Source organism: Carex rostrata, chromosome 12, assembly GCF_964058835.1.
Source record: "Carex rostrata chromosome 12, lpCarRost1.2, whole genome shotgun sequence".
Classification (NCBI taxonomy): Eukaryota; Viridiplantae; Streptophyta; class Magnoliopsida; order Poales; family Cyperaceae; genus Carex; species Carex rostrata.
Window position 1 is genome coordinate 1696200 of NC_135929.1, and position 17237 is coordinate 1713436.

General features: G+C 31.4%; 2 protein-coding genes across 2 annotated transcripts; one reads left to right on the top strand and one right to left on the bottom strand.

The window, feature by feature from the left end:
* Positions 1-2518: 2518 nt before the first annotated feature.
* On the top strand, positions 2519-3875 carry RKD4 (RWP-RK domain-containing protein). Its single transcript, XM_078312559.1, has 3 exons — positions 2519-2796; positions 2927-3521; positions 3695-3875. The coding sequence occupies exons 1-3, from the start codon at positions 2705-2707 to the stop codon at positions 3872-3874; spliced, it is 867 nt and encodes a 288-aa protein (XP_078168685.1). The 5' UTR covers positions 2519-2704; the 3' UTR covers position 3875.
* Positions 3876-4027: 152 nt separating this feature from the next.
* On the bottom strand, positions 4028-7307 carry LOC144563151 (uncharacterized). The gene is made up of 2 exons (XM_078312560.1): positions 6716-7307; positions 4028-4335 (listed from the first exon to the last, which is right to left on the bottom strand). Exons 1-2 carry the CDS (start codon positions 7247-7249, stop codon positions 4288-4290), a joined length of 582 nt encoding a protein of 193 aa, XP_078168686.1. The 5' UTR covers positions 7250-7307; the 3' UTR covers positions 4028-4287.
* Between the last annotated feature and the right edge of the window lie 9930 nt (positions 7308-17237).

Genomic DNA, 17237 nt, shown 5'->3' on the forward strand with positions numbered 1-17237 from the left:
TATTATTTATTTATTCAACTAGCTACCATTCTACATGCTTGATTTAGTTAAATTAAATGGTTGGCGTCATGCGAAACAGTTCTTGTGGAGTTAAAATTGGATTTGGATATATGATAGGCTCTCAGGCCCGTTCTTGCCACTTGTCAATTTCATTGGCATCCCATCCTTCTTAAAATAATTAAATAGGCCCAGCCCACACACTGTTCAAGCCCAACGATGTATTTAATTCTTTTCTTAAATCACATCAGCTGCAGCTTTTTTTGGAGGGGTTTTTCCGGGTATTGGATCGAAACCCGTTCATTTTTCGGTCTGAATCGTTTCATTCGTATTAAGATTCGTGTGAGCAGATTTAAATCTACACTAATCTCAACATAATTAGCTAATTGTTCAAAAGGAAATTATGATAATAATTAGGATATAGGAGGTACAAGATAGATATGCTTTTGACTTCCCCATTTCATAATTTAGGATATAGGAGGTACAACATAATTATGATTGGAATTAATTGTTGTCATTTCTAAAAGCTACCAATTAATTTGAGTAAATTTGATGCAAGATTTTAAGTGAATTTATGGATTCTATTTGTGAAAAATGGGAATGCGATATTCACAATTTTGTATTGCTAAACATCATATATATTTCCTATTGTCACAAATACAAGCATTAAATTTGTACCATCCCAAAATTCCCGGAATAAAAATCATGGAAGGTGATTACATTTGGAAAAGGTTGTAATTATTCGACATTGTAATTTGTAACATATGACTTTATTTATTGAATAATTATTTTAGTACACACGCTACAATAATCGTGCTACAGCATCCACACTTAGAGAAATAATGTATTATGATCCCCACTAATTATATAATCTCAACTAATTATTATTCTAAAATCTCAGCAACATCATTTCTCTATGGTCCCCACTAATTATATAGTTTTCTTTTAATAATCTCCGCATTCGTTATTGCGTCAACCTTTCTCTAACAAAAATAGTTGACTTCATAGGAATAAATACATCAGTGCATAGATATAAATACTTTTAGTAGTTAAATATTAATACTTTCAGTGTCATATGTAAAAAAATACTTAGATATGTATACCTTCGTAGTTATGAAATACTTTCAGTGTCATATATAAAAGATACTTAGATATATATACATTCGTTGTTATAAATAATTAGAAGATAAGATATTAACACTTAAAAAAAATATTAATACTTTGATGCATAACTTGTTATGATTATCCTTTTTTGAGTTCTCCAATCATTCACGCATCAGCCTTCCTCTAACAAAAATAGTTAACTTCATACGTATAAATACTTCAATGTATAAGTATAAATACTTTAAATACTTAGATATTAATACTTTCAGTGTTATATGTAAAAATACTTGCAAGTATAATTATAAATACTTGTACGGCGAGGTATAAATACTTGTGTGACGACGAGTCTGAAAGTATGTCATCATAGATCTCATTTAAAAGAAAAAATTACGTAGATATTAATAATATGGAAAAAAAATTAAAATTGTGGAGATTTTGTAGTTTCTGCAGGAAGTTATCTTTCTGCATTTCATTTTTGGTGGTCCCCTGCGGGTACAGTGCTGCGTGTACTATTATCTTCGCACTACAGTACCCGCACAATAAATAATTGTTCACCTCATAGCTATAAATACTTCCGGACATAGGTATAAATTCTTCCGTGCATAGATATTAATACTTTAGAAAAAAAAATCGAATTGTTGAGTTTTTGCGATTCCCACAAAAAATTATTTTTCACATTTAATTTTCGGTAGTCCCCCTACAGATACAGTGTGAGTACTTTTATCAGCTTCCTTATTTATTCCCAGTGAGGTGGCAACAAGAGTATCCGCAGTTCTAATTTCAAACTAATGTTCTCTGTCAGTATCAAATATAAGTATATAAATAAACATATGTCTTATAATATAAAACTGAAAAATAAGAACAACATTTATTTCATACCTCAATTCTGTTAAACTTTACTTTGCATTAGCATTTACAGTTTTTGTAATTAGATCAATAGTATCTCGCTCTCTTCCAGATCCGAATCTTATACGAGAATTAATTGCTTGCTACTTTTCGGAGCAAGAACATTTACCACAAGTCAATCTCTCTCTCTCTCTCTCTCTCTCTCTCTCTCTAAATATTAGCCCAATAAAAATCCGAAAGAATCTCTGTATGATTTGATTGTTCTTTCGAAAAGAGTGATGTTATTTACCGTAGGCACCATTTACTAGATAGAGAGAGAGAGAGAGGAGGGAGGCTGAGTGGATAATAATTATAATATTTATTAAGAAATTAAATTGAAACCACACTGTAAGATGCGTTTACATTTGAAGAACAAATGGCAATTACTAAAATGCGTTTACATTTGATGAACATGGCATTAAATGAATAATTAACCAGCCGCACAACCATGTACTCTCTTAATTAGCCACTATCTTCTCTCTCTCTATCAATTAAACCAATAATAAATAGATGATTATCCATTGACTGCATGGATTATCGTGGCATCCCCGCACTACTTTCTACGAGAAGGTGTAACTGTAACAGTAACACCCCAGTGTTTTTCCTTGCTATAAATCAAGCATGCATGGATAATTGAATACCCTTGTGGTGTTGTGTGAAAAGTTGTCTCTGTTCTGATCCTCTCCTTCTTCATTTCTTATCAGTAAAAAAAAAAGGAATGGAATTTGATCTTCATTTCAACAGAGAAAATGTGCCTTTGGATTGGTCGTTTGCTACCGATTCGCTCTCCGATATAACTGAAATAGCTAGGTGCATATTTTACTTACATTACATGTGTACTTTATCGTTTCTAAGTTGCTATTATCTGATTCAGTTAAAATTGTTTTGCAAGTTCATATACATAATTTATCCTCTAACATAGATAGTAACTCGTATGCAGTGCTGAAGGTGTGCTGGTACCACTTCCAGATTGCATCGGACATCAAGATTTTAAGGTCACAGAGTTCTACCCCTATGCAATTCCGCTTGCGAGTGATCATTCCTTTCTATCAAATAATTGTCTGCCATGGTACAATTTGGCAGATGAAAATTCACCTACTGATACCTTCTGTAACGGCATACTTCCACCGAGTGACTACTTGGTACACGATACAAATATCCAAATTTTGGAGCCTTTGCCACTTCCCCCTGTACTGACTGTATCTGATGCCATATATACTGGCAAATCTGCTGTGAATGAAGCTGTTTTATCACAGAGTATCTATTTAAGTGAAACCAACCTCAATTTTGAAGAAAAGGTATTAAATCGGGCTGAAGAGCGAATGATAATAGATAAGAGAGAAACAGGAAGGGCAAGATTGGCAGATATCGGATACAACGACATAAAACGGTACTTTTATATGCCGATTACTCAAGCAGCAAAGGAGATGAATGTGGGACTTACAATCCTTAAGAAAAGATGTAGAGAACTTGGGATACCGAGGTGGCCTCATCGCAAGATGAAGAGCTTGAGGTCACTAATTCGAAATGTTCAGGCTAGTATCTATATTATAAATTTGATCACTCATTTTTCATCTTATTTTCGCTCTAATTTGTTTATAATTTCGTTCACTTGATTAAAAGGAAAAACTCTCAAGGGAACTATAAGTTAGTTACAGAGGCACTGAAAAAAAAAAAAGTTGAAAAGTTGTTCATTCATGCATCTCAGGAATTAGGGAAGAGCTCGACTGTTCACGAAATGGCAGAACTGGAGGCACTTGAAAGACTGATTGAGGAAAACCCCGAGATGCAATTAACTGAAAAAACTAAGAAACTGAGGCAAGCCTGTTTCAAGGCGAACTACAAGAAAAGACGGGGTCAGCTGACATATTATCAACCGAGGTTCTGATCCAAGGAATCTATAACTTTTAGTTAACTAACTCAGTTAGAACTATATATAAGTATGGTAAACTTAATTAATGTTGAGGAGAAGTAGCTAGATGAAGTATGATTGTATGAAGTAAGAACTATATGTTACCATGGTTAACAAATTGATTTATGAACTGATATTTATTTGCATTAATTCCCTATTGTTTGAATTTATCAGACTTTTTATGGCTATATATTCTTTACATGGGATCGACTCACAAACGATTATTGCAACAGTGCGATAAACTAATATCAAAAGAAAACACATGAACCTATGATATGAATACATGGTAATAATTAAACAACCTAATTGTAAGTAGTAATCCTCTTTAAGTTATTCTTCAAAGTAATACTGATGATCATGGAACAATCTAGTCATCATTAATTCTTGCCTTATTTTCTCCATGAGACAACTTGTTTGAAGTTTTCTCGGATGCTAGCCTGCAATTGATCATGAAAGGCTCATTAGCTTTGTCTTTTCTATTTAATTAATTTAAACAATAGTTCAGAATTAAATTTAGGAAAAGGAAATCAACTAAGGAGTTCAATTATCTGTATACAACCATGGATTATTTTTGTTATTGTTTACTGATCAGTTTAATCAGTGTGTAGAAATAAATATATGAACTTGTCAGAATTGAAGTCGTATATATATATAGATACATAATTAAGCTTCCTCAATATCATATTTAGAAAAATACAAAATTTTCTGTTAGGACATTTGCTGATGTAGAAATGACATACCTTCATTGCCTAAATTAAGTCTCTCTTTTAACATGGTTTATTGACAGGTAAAGATTAATTAAAGTAATAAACAAAAGCATGAAAACCAACTACCTTATCCCCAGAAATTATATATCGTGCGTTTTAGATTTCAATTTGTGATATATATATATAACCATGCATATTCCTCCAATCACTCTCCCTATATTATATAATTTCGCTTTCCTTTCTCCTAACGATTTTGCCCCCACCTTGTAAAGTAGATAATGATGATTGCTTTTCAATTTATATATAGAGGTTGACAGCAAAACCAGAGAGAAAATAGAAGAAATGTGACTTATGTATATAAAGTCTCATTCATAGAATTAATGTCAGGTATGAACTGCTGGTGTCTCCGAAAGTGCGAGAAACTTTTAATATATAATAAGAAACATTCCACTTGAACGGGTGCATGGTCTGTTCATCAGAAAAAAAAAAAAACAACTTTTTTTCCATGTAAACAACTATGAGTGAGTCTATGGTACTATGCATATCACAGGTTGTTACCGTGCTACGGCTCTATATTTGAGTTTTCAAATCCTAACGGTCGATCCGAACCATTCATCTTGTTCTCCATATTAATATGTGTTTGGAGACCAAATTTTACATTTTTTGAATTTTTTTTACTATTTTTTTAGATATTTAGAAAATCACTTGATCTGAAAATTCTAGACCATCCAAAAACAGTGATTTTTAATAAATCTAAAAAAATAGTAAATTTTTTTTCAAAAAATGTAAAATTTGGTCTCCAAACACATATTAATATGGAGAACAAGATGAACGGTCCGGATCGACCGTTAGGATTTGAAAACTCAAATATAGAGCCGTAGCACGGTGCCAAATCGTAATATGCATAGTACCATAGACTCACTCAACAACTATTGCACATATTTCAAATAAAGCTAGGGTGTGTTATGCTCACCCAGTCTACATAACTTCAAAATCTACCATGTTGATTTCAAACGAAGCAAATTCAAACTGTTGAAACTGATATACTTTACGTTTTCAAAAAAAAAAAAAAAGAAACTGATATACTTTACAAGTAATGAGTGTACATGCAAAATTTTGTAATTTTCAAAATTATTTAGTATAAAGTCGAGCTGTAAAAAATATGACTTTGTGCATGCTAAATAATGAAGTTTTACAAGTTATTTTCATCAATTTTTAACCGTTTAACTTTGTACAAGATGAATTCGAAAATTGCAAACACGAACTAGGTTGAGATAAATATATTATACAAGAACTATTATACTAAAATTATTATAATAAAATAAATGTATATAAAATATTTCAAACACGCGCTAGGTTGATCCGTTGTAGTATAACTAGTAGTCAGGTTTCCACTTTCCAGTATATATTCTAGCTGTTGTTTCACCTGAAGCCACTAATTAAAAAATGTTATAAATAATTAACTATTAAATCATTAATGCACGCTGGGTACATCTTGCCAAATAGTTTCAGACTATTCAATTCACTTACAAACAAAGATATGACTTGACTGGCCAATGGGCGGGTCACAATTTTTCAATTTTTGGATTTAGAAAAATCTTTGGATTTGACATGTTGACTCCTTAACAGTTAACACCCCCATAAAATAATTTTCCCATTTATTCCCCATATATCTCCTGAAATTTATATTGTACGAGATATAATCCATTTAAATTTGTTCGTAAAAAATTCAGACAGTTTGGCATGAATTTTAAAACTATTACTTTTTTTTTTAATGTGTTTCATAAATTTTCAAATAGATCTGAATTCTTAACAGACGATCCGAATTTCAGACTCAAATTTTAAATTACTTGATGATACTCATAGCTTTAATAAGAGGTTAATTAATTAATATTCAATCCAATGCAAAAAATAATCCTAGCCTTCTAGATAAATTTTAGATGCTTTATGTCAAAGGGTTTGGTTGATTTGTTGAAACAAGCGTAAAGGTGAAATTAACAAGCATAACTCAAATTGACCTGATAAAGGTGAAATTAATAAAACCCATTTGAACAAGATGAGAAAGTGAAAAATAAAAATAAAATAAAAAAATATATGATTGAAAACATACCCAAAAATGGGAGCTGTGATGAGAATCTGAGACGCTTGTTAAACTTCTATTCCTGCTTAATTTTGGTGTTGGCATCATCAATTCTTCTCCTAATTTTTTGCTTTTCGGATTCTTCCTTTTAGGCCAAAACCAAGCCTCTTCCTGCCTCTTTGCTTTCTTCTTACCTTCTCTGTAATAAGAGAACGAATGGCACATGACATGCACCCGGGTCGGACACAGATTTGCCAAACCCGGCTCGTCAAGCACCATCGTCGGAGAAACCAAATCGACATGGTGCTGCATTTGCATAGCCTTCATCTTGGCAACCAGCCCAGGTGGCAGCTCTAAGCTCCGAACGGAGAGTGGGCCCGTGCTGTCAGCGGGAGTGACGTCAGAGAAGGGCTTGAAAAGAGAGGTGTTTTTCTTCGGCATACCGGGTTTCTCCTCCCAGAGGAAAGGAACCGAACCCGGCTTTTGCGGCGGTGGCGTGGCGGAGCCGGGTGGGTCCCACCGAAGAGACGATGGGGTATGGAAGGAAAGCTTATGGTTCGCCATTTCTGATTCTATAGCGGGAAGCCTTCGATTGGTGGCTAAGTATTAAGTCGTACACTACGCACACTGACACACACATATATAGGCAACCTTTCTCTGCTGTTAAATTACGATTTTAGACTAATGAATTGGGAAAATTATTTTAGCTAGAGCTGATGTTAGAAGGGTAAGAAATGTAAATTAGTACTCATACAGCGGACTGACAAATGGGCCCGGAGAATTCACCCCAAAAAGATTACTTTAACTTACCGTTAATTAGTATTTTCCAAATGAGATTATTAATTGACTAAATCCCACTGCAGTAAAGGCTTTCGAAATTTCTTTTTTCAAACCAGGTTTTTTTTTTTTTAATATCTCTGACAACAATATCTAGAAGATTTGATAATTTTTTTGTTTATTTTCTAAACGTATGTATTAATTCGACTGTTTGACTGAATTTATACATTTAGATAGTTGAAAAGTAAAACAAGCTTTTTTTTTTTAGTTGAAGCCCGTACGCCTTAAAGTAAAACAAGCTGAATGCTAGTTATGGAAGGATGTAGACATGTAGGTCCTGTTCGGTGTGGTACTGTTCACGTGGAAAAAAAAATTTACTCAGATTGAATTTTTTTCTTTCACATGAACAGTAATTTTCAGTTTAAAATTTTCAATTCCTATTCCTATTTCCAACAGAGACGTCGAACAGGCCCGTAGTGTATTGTAAAAACATGGTGTGTTGGGCCTACATGCCAGCACAAATGGACACCACACGCCTTGATAATACATGTGCAGTGCGCACGATTAAGAACACTATGCGTCTTGTTAGATGTGTCTGTCTCATATTCTTAGTTGTGTTGTGTTCTATTTTTTTTTTCTTTTGAAATCGACACGTTTAAACATGACAAGTCTAATTAATTTTTCAGTTTTAGACATTTTTTTTCAGATTTTCTTTTCAATTTTTTTGTACTAATCAAATCATACTAAAATACAAAAATAATAGAAAATAATTTGAAAAAAAAAATGAAACTTACAAAAAATGTAAATTTAATTTATTTCAAAAGTTTTGTATATTTTTCCATATTTTTTGGATATTAGTAAATTTTTTTTTTTAATGAAAGAGTTGGAGGTCAAGTCATCAAACACTCTTTTGAAACTCATATTATTACAACAAATAATTTTCTCCATCTATATTTCAGACTTATGACCTCTCACATCAGATAACATATGTCTTTGTCACTAGATCAAAAGTCGGTTCTTATTAGTAAACATTTTTAAAATAAGAAATTATCAAAATAAAAATAAAGTTGGCACAGCATGTCGAAAAACACCTTATCAAGTTGTGTTGTGCCGTGCCGTTAAATGTGTTGAGCATATTGTATAGCACGATACATCTAGAAATTTTGACATGTTAGCAAGGCATGACTCTGTATGACTTCAATACACTAGCAAGACGCATGTATTCAGAATAAATTATAAACACATACCTCATAATATTTTCTGTTTCAAAATCTTATAAAAGTATAAATATTATTCTTAAAGATTTTAAAAAAAAATTCTCTGTTTTATGTATAATAATTGACTCAGGAGAAGAAAAAAGAAAAGAAAGCTATTGCTTTCAGTTACATGTGAGAAAGAAAAAGAATGAGGTATGAAGGCGGAGAGTGAAGCAAAATGCATCCGGATTATTATGCTTTCAGTTACATGTTTGTTTCTATCTTTATCACCAACCTCCGTCAGAAAATAGTTTCATCTTGTATTTTTCCTTTTCTCTCTGTTTGTTTCTCTCCTTGTAAATTAATGCGAGAGGAGAATCCTTTTGTCCGTTGCTTTTGTCTTATTATCTCAGTACGCCTTTTGGCTGTCCATTTTTGGGATGGTGTTGTCAGGGTTCTCTATCACTCGTATAATAGGGTTTTCTATCAATGTCAAATTGGTTTTATGTACAGTGTATTCTTACTTCTATTCATATATGTGATGTTTTATCTGAGATGCATTATATTGAGGAAAAAAATGTTTGACAACTGTGGTTAAATTAAAAAAAAAATTAATTATTTCATTGATAATTGATTTTTAAATTGCTCAAAATATATAATAAACAACCTATTCAACAAGTGTTGTATGAACCGGAATTTTTTTAGTCAGCACCTCAAAAATTCAAAATTAAACAACCATCATCTAAAACTTCAAATTTTAGTTGTTACCATCCACGCACCCAGTCCGTGTACCAAATTTTTTCGTGAATAAGTAATAAACTAATAGATGACATATCTATATATAAAATATACAAGTTTATACGACAGATCCTCATATATTTCTAAACACAAAAATTAATTTTTTAATGATTTATTTTCTTGATATATATGGTTTTATTGAGGCTCCGAACTTTAACTTGGACAAAAAAAAACCTCGGCGAAACTTGTGATGTGTGAAACTTGTTGCCTCATTCTTTTTAGTTCACTTAATACCAGTAATTTATAGATATAAAAATGACTACAAATTAGGTTCCATTCATTTTTAATTTTATTGTACTTATATGTATTTTACTGATCGCTTCATGACAATATATCTCATTTTTCATATGGTTGCATGTAAAGCCAAGCAGGCTAAAGCAATGCCACAATATGAGAGTCAGTGATGTTGTCAAAATTAAAATAGAAGTACAGGTAGAACATAATTGTCAGTTTAATTGCACGCTTTTTCATCTCTCTTTTTCTTCTTTTTGACAGTTAATTAGTTTACATGCTTTTCTGATGGCGCGCACACACAAACTTGTTATTCAATAAGAAAAAAAAAACGGCAACACTGCCAAAATAATAATAATAATAATAAATGACAACACGGCTGAACGGTTTCTGTATCGACGGCGCTTGCTAACAATAAAATATTACCCCAAGAAAAGAGGAATTCCATCAAGTGTAATATTTTAAATATAATTAATTTAAAATTGGAGCTTGCATTTCAGAGTCAGCAGAATTTTGTGCGCATGATACAGATCCTGGTGGTTGCCATTATTATAATTAATAAATTGATAGCCCGCCTTTTTACTATATTTATGTTGTCAAATTTTCATTTTTCCATTGATTTGATTTGATTTGATTTGATAAGTTGCTGTAGGTTTCATGCATGATTTGTATGTATAACGTGTTACTGTCTTGATGAGCTCTTACTGTTTGTAGTTGTTAGTCCGTATCATAATTTATTTTTGTTATAGATGCATCATATCTGATGATGATGTAGCAGATCATTTTCACAATTCAACGACATGTGAAGATAGAGGTTGGGATTTAGATCATCTGTTCGGTTCTCTTGAATAATGGGATATATTAATGGGTTGTTTGAAATTTGGGATTTAAATTCCATCTAGTGTTGGTTTCTATTTTCATATGTTAGGAAATATTATGAAAAATTTAAAAGAGACGAGATTCAATCCTAAATTTTTTTTATGTCAAATAGAAATTAATTAATTGACTAAGGTATAACACACTCGAATTTTCAAAATTCAATTCTTACCCTAGAGATGATCTGAGAATTTTTTTATCTTCATCTCATATATACATATGTATATGCACTCTATAGAGCAAAGCTAGAGTGTGATGTGCTCATCAAAAGGGGTTCGTGAGCACAACTCCAAAAATCTATCGGATTGTTTTTAAATAACGAATTTAAATTGTTGAAATCCATTGCTTCATGAGTGAAGCATGTATATAAATTTTTTTGAAATTTTGAATTTATTTAGTACAAAGTCAAATGGTAAAAAAAAAGAACCTTCAATAAGTTGTTTTATGTATTCAATTTTCATTATCTTTTTTACTGCTTAATTTTGTACTAAATGAATTCAAAATTTAAAAAAAAATTATATACATGCATCACTAATGAAGCAAATAGATTTTAACAGTTTAATATTAAAGATCTTTGATGTATTATCCAATACTTAAATTATATGAAATTCGAGTGTTAGATTATCAATATGCCCAAGAACATATATACCTATAATTTATTTTTAAACTTTTATATTTGTTAACAAATTAATGTCGGCATTGTCAAATGATCCTCCTTTTTAAAAAAAAATTAAGCTGATATGTGGAATCAGCTTCTCTTGCCGAAATTTTTATTCATATCGCGGTACCTTTCTAAAAATATTTGATCAGATTTGAGTTCGGTTTTATATAATTTTTTTGTTGATTTTTGAAAATAAATGAAATAACTTTAAATTTATATGTACTAAAAGGATCACACAAAAAATTAAATAAAAAATGTCTTAAATTTAAATGTACTACAAGAAGTACCAAATATTTTTTTAAGCTAGATTTTTTGTGGTGGAATAAAAATAAAAATATTATTTTGTCTATTGCTAACAAAATTAAAAATATTTGAATCTGAGTTATGATTCGGTTCAAACTTTGGATCGGGATCATAAAAATATTTCGAGATCCTTCTACTACATTTAAATTCTAAGATACTTCATCTATTTCTCTAGAAGTCATTTTATATTTTTATTTTTTTAATAGTTTCCTAAAAACATGAGAAATAGATAGAGTATCTTAGAATTTGAATGTACAGAACTTTAAAAATGATCTGAATCTAAAGTTTAAACTGGAATCAATGGTTCAGATTCAAATATTTTTATTTTTTTCCAGCCACAAAAAATCAACCTGAATTTTTTTTAATTTGGGGCATTGATTCCGATTCAAATTTTGAATCCAAGTTATTTTTCGCAATTTTTCTTTTATAGTACATTTTATATTCAAATTCTAAGGTACTTAAGTACATCATCTATTTCTTTAGAAGTCATTTTTATATTTTTAATATTTTAATATTTTTCTAAAAGTATTTCTAGAATAATAGATAGATTATCTTAGAATTTAAATGTACTATAAATACCACAATTTTTTTATTGACCATATCTAAAGTTTGAACTGGGATCAATAACTCGGATCCAAACATTTTTATTTTTTTCAGCAACACAATAAGAAATATTTTTATTATTTTTCTAGCCATAAAAAATCCGGACTAAAAAATATTTGGTGATCTTCTAGTATATTTAAATTCTAAGGCATTTCATCCATTTTCTTTTGTAGTACTTCTAATATGAGTTGGGCTACGATAGTTCGTGAAGTAAAGCGAGTGCTTTAGTTCATGTTTATATCTTAAATTTAAAAGTTCAAAACATCAATCCAAACTGTTCAAGTTGATCTCCATATTAAATTGTGCTTGGATACCAAATTTTGGAATTTTTAGAAAAAAATTACTATTTTTTTGGAATTTTGAAAAATCAATGGACCATAAAAAACCGGTACTCAACCCGATTTTTAGGTAATATTTAACATGGTTATTCCTTCAGAGAAATTAATATCATGATTTTTATTAATATTCTCAATATATAAATCCAAAATCTTGAATAATGGTTAGGTTGGTTACTTGGTTGCATCAATATTTTGAATAGATATATACGGCTGCCTGAAATTTTAAGTTGGGCTGAGTTCATGATAATATTATTTCCTCCAACTCCCTTCGTATCTCCATCCGAGAAAAAAGAAATACATACTTTGATTTGATTCTTTCTTTCTCTTATAATCCTACAATTAATAAAATGCTAGATATTATAGAGTTATTGGCAATTGTTTCTATGATCATGTTAAGGAGTGACAATTCCAAATTATCTTAGTTACAGTTCCATCTTGCACATGAGACTATATGCACTTAAAGACCATAAAGAAAATCATCGATTAAAAAAATTATGGATCATAAAAAAACTCTAATTTTCTACATATATAGAAAATAGTAAAAAAAGATTAAAAAAAATGTAAATTTTGGTTTCCAAGCACATTTTACTACGGAGATCATGCTAAACTATTTGGATCAACTGTTTGAACTTTAAAAACTAATATTTGACTTATACATGGGCAGAGCAAGACTTTCAAACGATGATGATCAAACATATAATGAGAGTCAATCAAATAAATTTTTTCATGTTGAATGAGAGTCAATTTTACAGTATCCGTAATATTTTACTATAAACTATATAGAAAATCATATAAATTTTTTTTTGACAATTAATGAGGATCAATTGACACCCACTCACCAAATATAGGTCCACTACTAGCCTTGCAAGACCTTGGTGATAAAATTCTTAGGGTAATTATAATATCCCCCACCTATCCATCCCCCATTTCATCCCCCAACTAACTTTCTATTTTAACTATAACTATAACTACTATTTCTAACAACCTTTATTTCTTTCTTTTTTCTCCCTTTCTCTTCCACCTCTATTTTCCTCTTTCACCTCCATCTTCTTCTCCCACCTCCGCCTCCGCCTCCCTCTCCCACCTCTGTCTCCCACCTCCTTCTCTCACCTTCACCTCACCTCACCTCCGCCTCTACCTCCCTCTCCCACCTCCGCATCCTACCTCCTCCTCCACCTCCGTTTTTCCATTGATAAGCCCCCCTCCCTCTCCCACCTCGAAATAATAAATACAATAAGCTCCCTCCCTCTTACTCTTTCGCCTCGGTTTTTTCCCTCTATGCATGCTGCTCCTGCTCTAGCGAACGTTCTGCCGGAGATCATCCGTCACTCCATCCCAATCAAGCACGCCTCTGCCAGGAATGAATACTTCAATGTGTATGAATGAATACTTCAATGTATTTGAATGAATACTAGAACACGTCTCTACCGGGTCAGATCCGTCACTGTCGATCGTATCAAAAAAAATTTGTATATGTATATGCAATTAATTTTTTTCATGTTTATGTTCCCCTTCCTCATGAAGTAGCGAGTTTTGCAAAGAACAAAGCTTTATTAATGGTGAATTAGGCCACTGCGTATTAAATAAATGACATAAAAACAAATTTTGAAAAAAAAATAGAGATATATGAATGAATACTTGATGTCTTAGATATGAATACTTCAATGTGTATAAATGAATACTTAATATCTTATGTATGAATACTTGCGTGACAAGATATTAATACTTGTGCAACAGACAACTCGAAAGTATGTCATCATGGATCTCATTTGAAAGATAAAATTGTGTAGAAAACTTTCGTGGTTTTAGATTTGCAAAATTCTTCCCAGATCGTCAAAAATATTGGTTAGATTGAACGGAGAAAAAAAAACCCACCTCTAAAAACATGTAAAAAATGGATGAGTGATGTGTCCAGTGTTTATATTTACACTTACACGATGAGGATTAATACTTTCTCGATAAGAGATTAATATTTTCTCGATAAGAGATGAATACTTGTGCAACGGACAACTCGAAAGTATGTCATCATGGATCTCATTTGAAAGATAAAATTATGTAGAAAACGTTCGTGGTTTTAGATTTGGAAAAATCCTCATAGATCGTCAGAAATATTGGTTATATTGAACGGAGAAAAAAATCACCTCTAAAAATGTGTAAAAGATGGATGAGTGATGTGTCCAGTTTCTATATTTGCACTTGCACGACGAGGATGAATACTTTCTCGATAAGGATGAATACTTGTACAACGGACAACTCGAAAGTATATCATCATGGATCTCATTTTAAAGATAAAATTATGTCAAAAACATTCGTGGTTTTAGATTTGCAAAATTTCTCACCGATCGTCAGAAATATTAATTAGATTGAACGAAGAAAAAAAAATCCCACCTCTAAAAACGTGTCCAGTTTTTTTTTTAAATACTTGATATATTAGGTATGAATACTTGATGTGTTATAGATGAATACTTGATACATTATAGATGAATACTTGCGCGCGCCAGTTGTAAAATCTTTCAAATATTATGTGGTTCCCAAATAGTAAGTGGTCCCCCTAGGTAGTTAGTAGTTAATGACTGGGGGATGAAATGGGGGATTGTTACGGGGGGATAGCTAGATGCTCCCAAATTCTTATATAAACGTATTAGCCGGACTATAAAGAAAACACATTCTTTAGATATTATTAGTTAGAAATAAAGATGAAATGTAAACTCTCCATCTTTTAAATATATATTAGAAACTTTTATTCGGATTTTGAACCATAAATCCCATCCGGGCTCAAATTTGAGAACTGAATTTGGGAAAAAAAAAGAACTTGTTCCATTGAACCCAATTGTTATCCTGGAGCCTTTGCTAAAGCTAGAGGAGCCCAAATTAGTTATTTGCTTTGCTTCTCCATCACCAAGCTATTACTTTCTTTTGTTGTGTACTTTACTTTTTTTTGATAGTTTCCTACAGTTATTAAACAAGTAGCACAGTTCATTTTTGAGCCTTGTGTTTTTGTTTATTCATTTGACTTTCTCCATAAACATAAAACCTTCTTTGTTCCTTTAAATTATCACATATGACTGAGCTTTACCGGGACGATTTCGAAGCCTCTGAAAAATGCTCATAGGGATGATCCAATTATTAGTATGATGCATATTTTATATCCATGGAACTTATTTTTCTAATTATTGTACTGTATAAACACGATATTAAACGAGATTCTTTTGTCACTGCTCAGTTGAAACTTTCCATGGATATAGAAAATACCCCGACATATGACGACAAATTTTGTTTTACAGACAAGTACATTGGTGGATCATATCATGATACTATCTTTATGATATAGCCGACAATTATCTGATGAACCGCACAGTTTTTCCTCTGTGTGTACAGGCAGAAGAAAGAATGAGGATAAGTTCTTCAAATCTGACAAGGTCACATACTCGATCTCAGTGAGAGACATATTAAATGACACAGCAATACTAGATGTACACTTTGTGCTAGAGGTGTACATGACAGTTGAGGCTAAAGAATCAATATTTATCAAACGTGAGTTAAAATTGGCTTACCAGTAAAAAAGAGCCGTGCCAAGCAGGTAGAATTGTCAGGATGAGTGATCTGTCAGCTGATTTATTTCTTCGCTTCTCAATTATTCTGATACACTTAATGTTAAGACCAGCGAATCTTATGAACTCAGAACGAATTAGAACAGAGATTAATTAATTATGAGTGCTTTTTTTTTCAATTTTGTAGGAAGTAAAGTTGTAAAACTGGTGTTAGGTATAATTTCTTATGATACACTTAATGTTTAATACACTTAATGATACACTTAATGTTTAATACCACTTAATGTTTAATGCACTTAATGATACACTTAATATTTAATTTCTTATGATACACTTAATGTTTAATACACTTAATGATACACTTAATGTTTAATACACTTAATGTTTAATACCAGCGAATCTTATGATACACTTAATGTTTAATAGTTTTTGCTTTGAAAGGAAGCCAATTAATGAAAAATATATCACTTTTTTTAAAAATGAATAAATTAATTGTTAGGTATAATTTCTTTGACTGATGCTCATTTTTTCAGAGAGAACATAAAGCAATAGATGATTTTTACTTTAAGCTTATGTTATGAATCAAATATAGCTGTGAAAGTTATAAACCTGATGTATTGGTATATTCTACGGGTACAAATGAAATTGTACCAAATCCTGTTCTTGGTCCATAAGTACTTCTTCAGTTACATTTCTGTGCTTCTCCTTCAACTTTTGTACCAAGTCATGTGCTGAATAGTTTAACAAAAGACAGTTGATTTGGTACCATTTGACAGGAAAAAAAAGAGGGTTACAACTGTAAATCAACAACATTAACAACCCATGCAGAGTGATTCCTAAACACTAATAAATTAGCAATTTATTTAGAAGTACTACATCAGTATGCACAATTGTTTTAAAGTATTAATTTCAGGAATATAAAAATGAATTGCAAAACTATGCAGATGTAATAGCATGTCTCATAAATTGAAATTAGAATACAATTGCAGGATGAAATTATTGAACGTTTATTGAGGAATAATTTCTAAAGTTGTTCATGTAAAGTAAAGTTATTTTTAGCAATTACAAGGATGGAGAGTTCTTTTACACGAGCATTCCGGGGTGCACCGTTTCGTTTGTCATTGGTTTTCTTTTTCTTTTTTCTGTCTTTTATGCTCTGATACAAATATAATCTCTTGTAGTACAATAAACAAAAGTTGAAAGATTTTAACTACGGTT

Excerpts from the sequence above, each read along its gene's own strand:
- RKD4 (XM_078312559.1), top strand. The coding sequence starts at position 2,705 with ATGGAATTTGATCTTCATTTCAACAGAGAAAATGTGCCTTTGGATTGG. Across the intron at positions 2,797-2,926 it reads GATATAACTGAAATAGCTAG|TGCTGAAGGTGTGCTGGTAC; the intron begins GTGCATATTTTA and ends ACTCGTATGCAG. Across the intron at positions 3,522-3,694 it reads CACTAATTCGAAATGTTCAG|GAATTAGGGAAGAGCTCGAC; the intron begins GCTAGTATCTAT and ends CATGCATCTCAG.
- LOC144563151 (XM_078312560.1), bottom strand. The coding sequence starts at position 7,249 with ATGGCGAACCATAAGCTTTCCTTCCATACCCCATCGTCTCTTCGGTGG. Across the intron at positions 4,336-6,715 it reads ATCACAGCTCCCATTTTTGG|GCTAGCATCCGAGAAAACTT; the intron begins GTATGTTTTCAA and ends GATCAATTGCAG.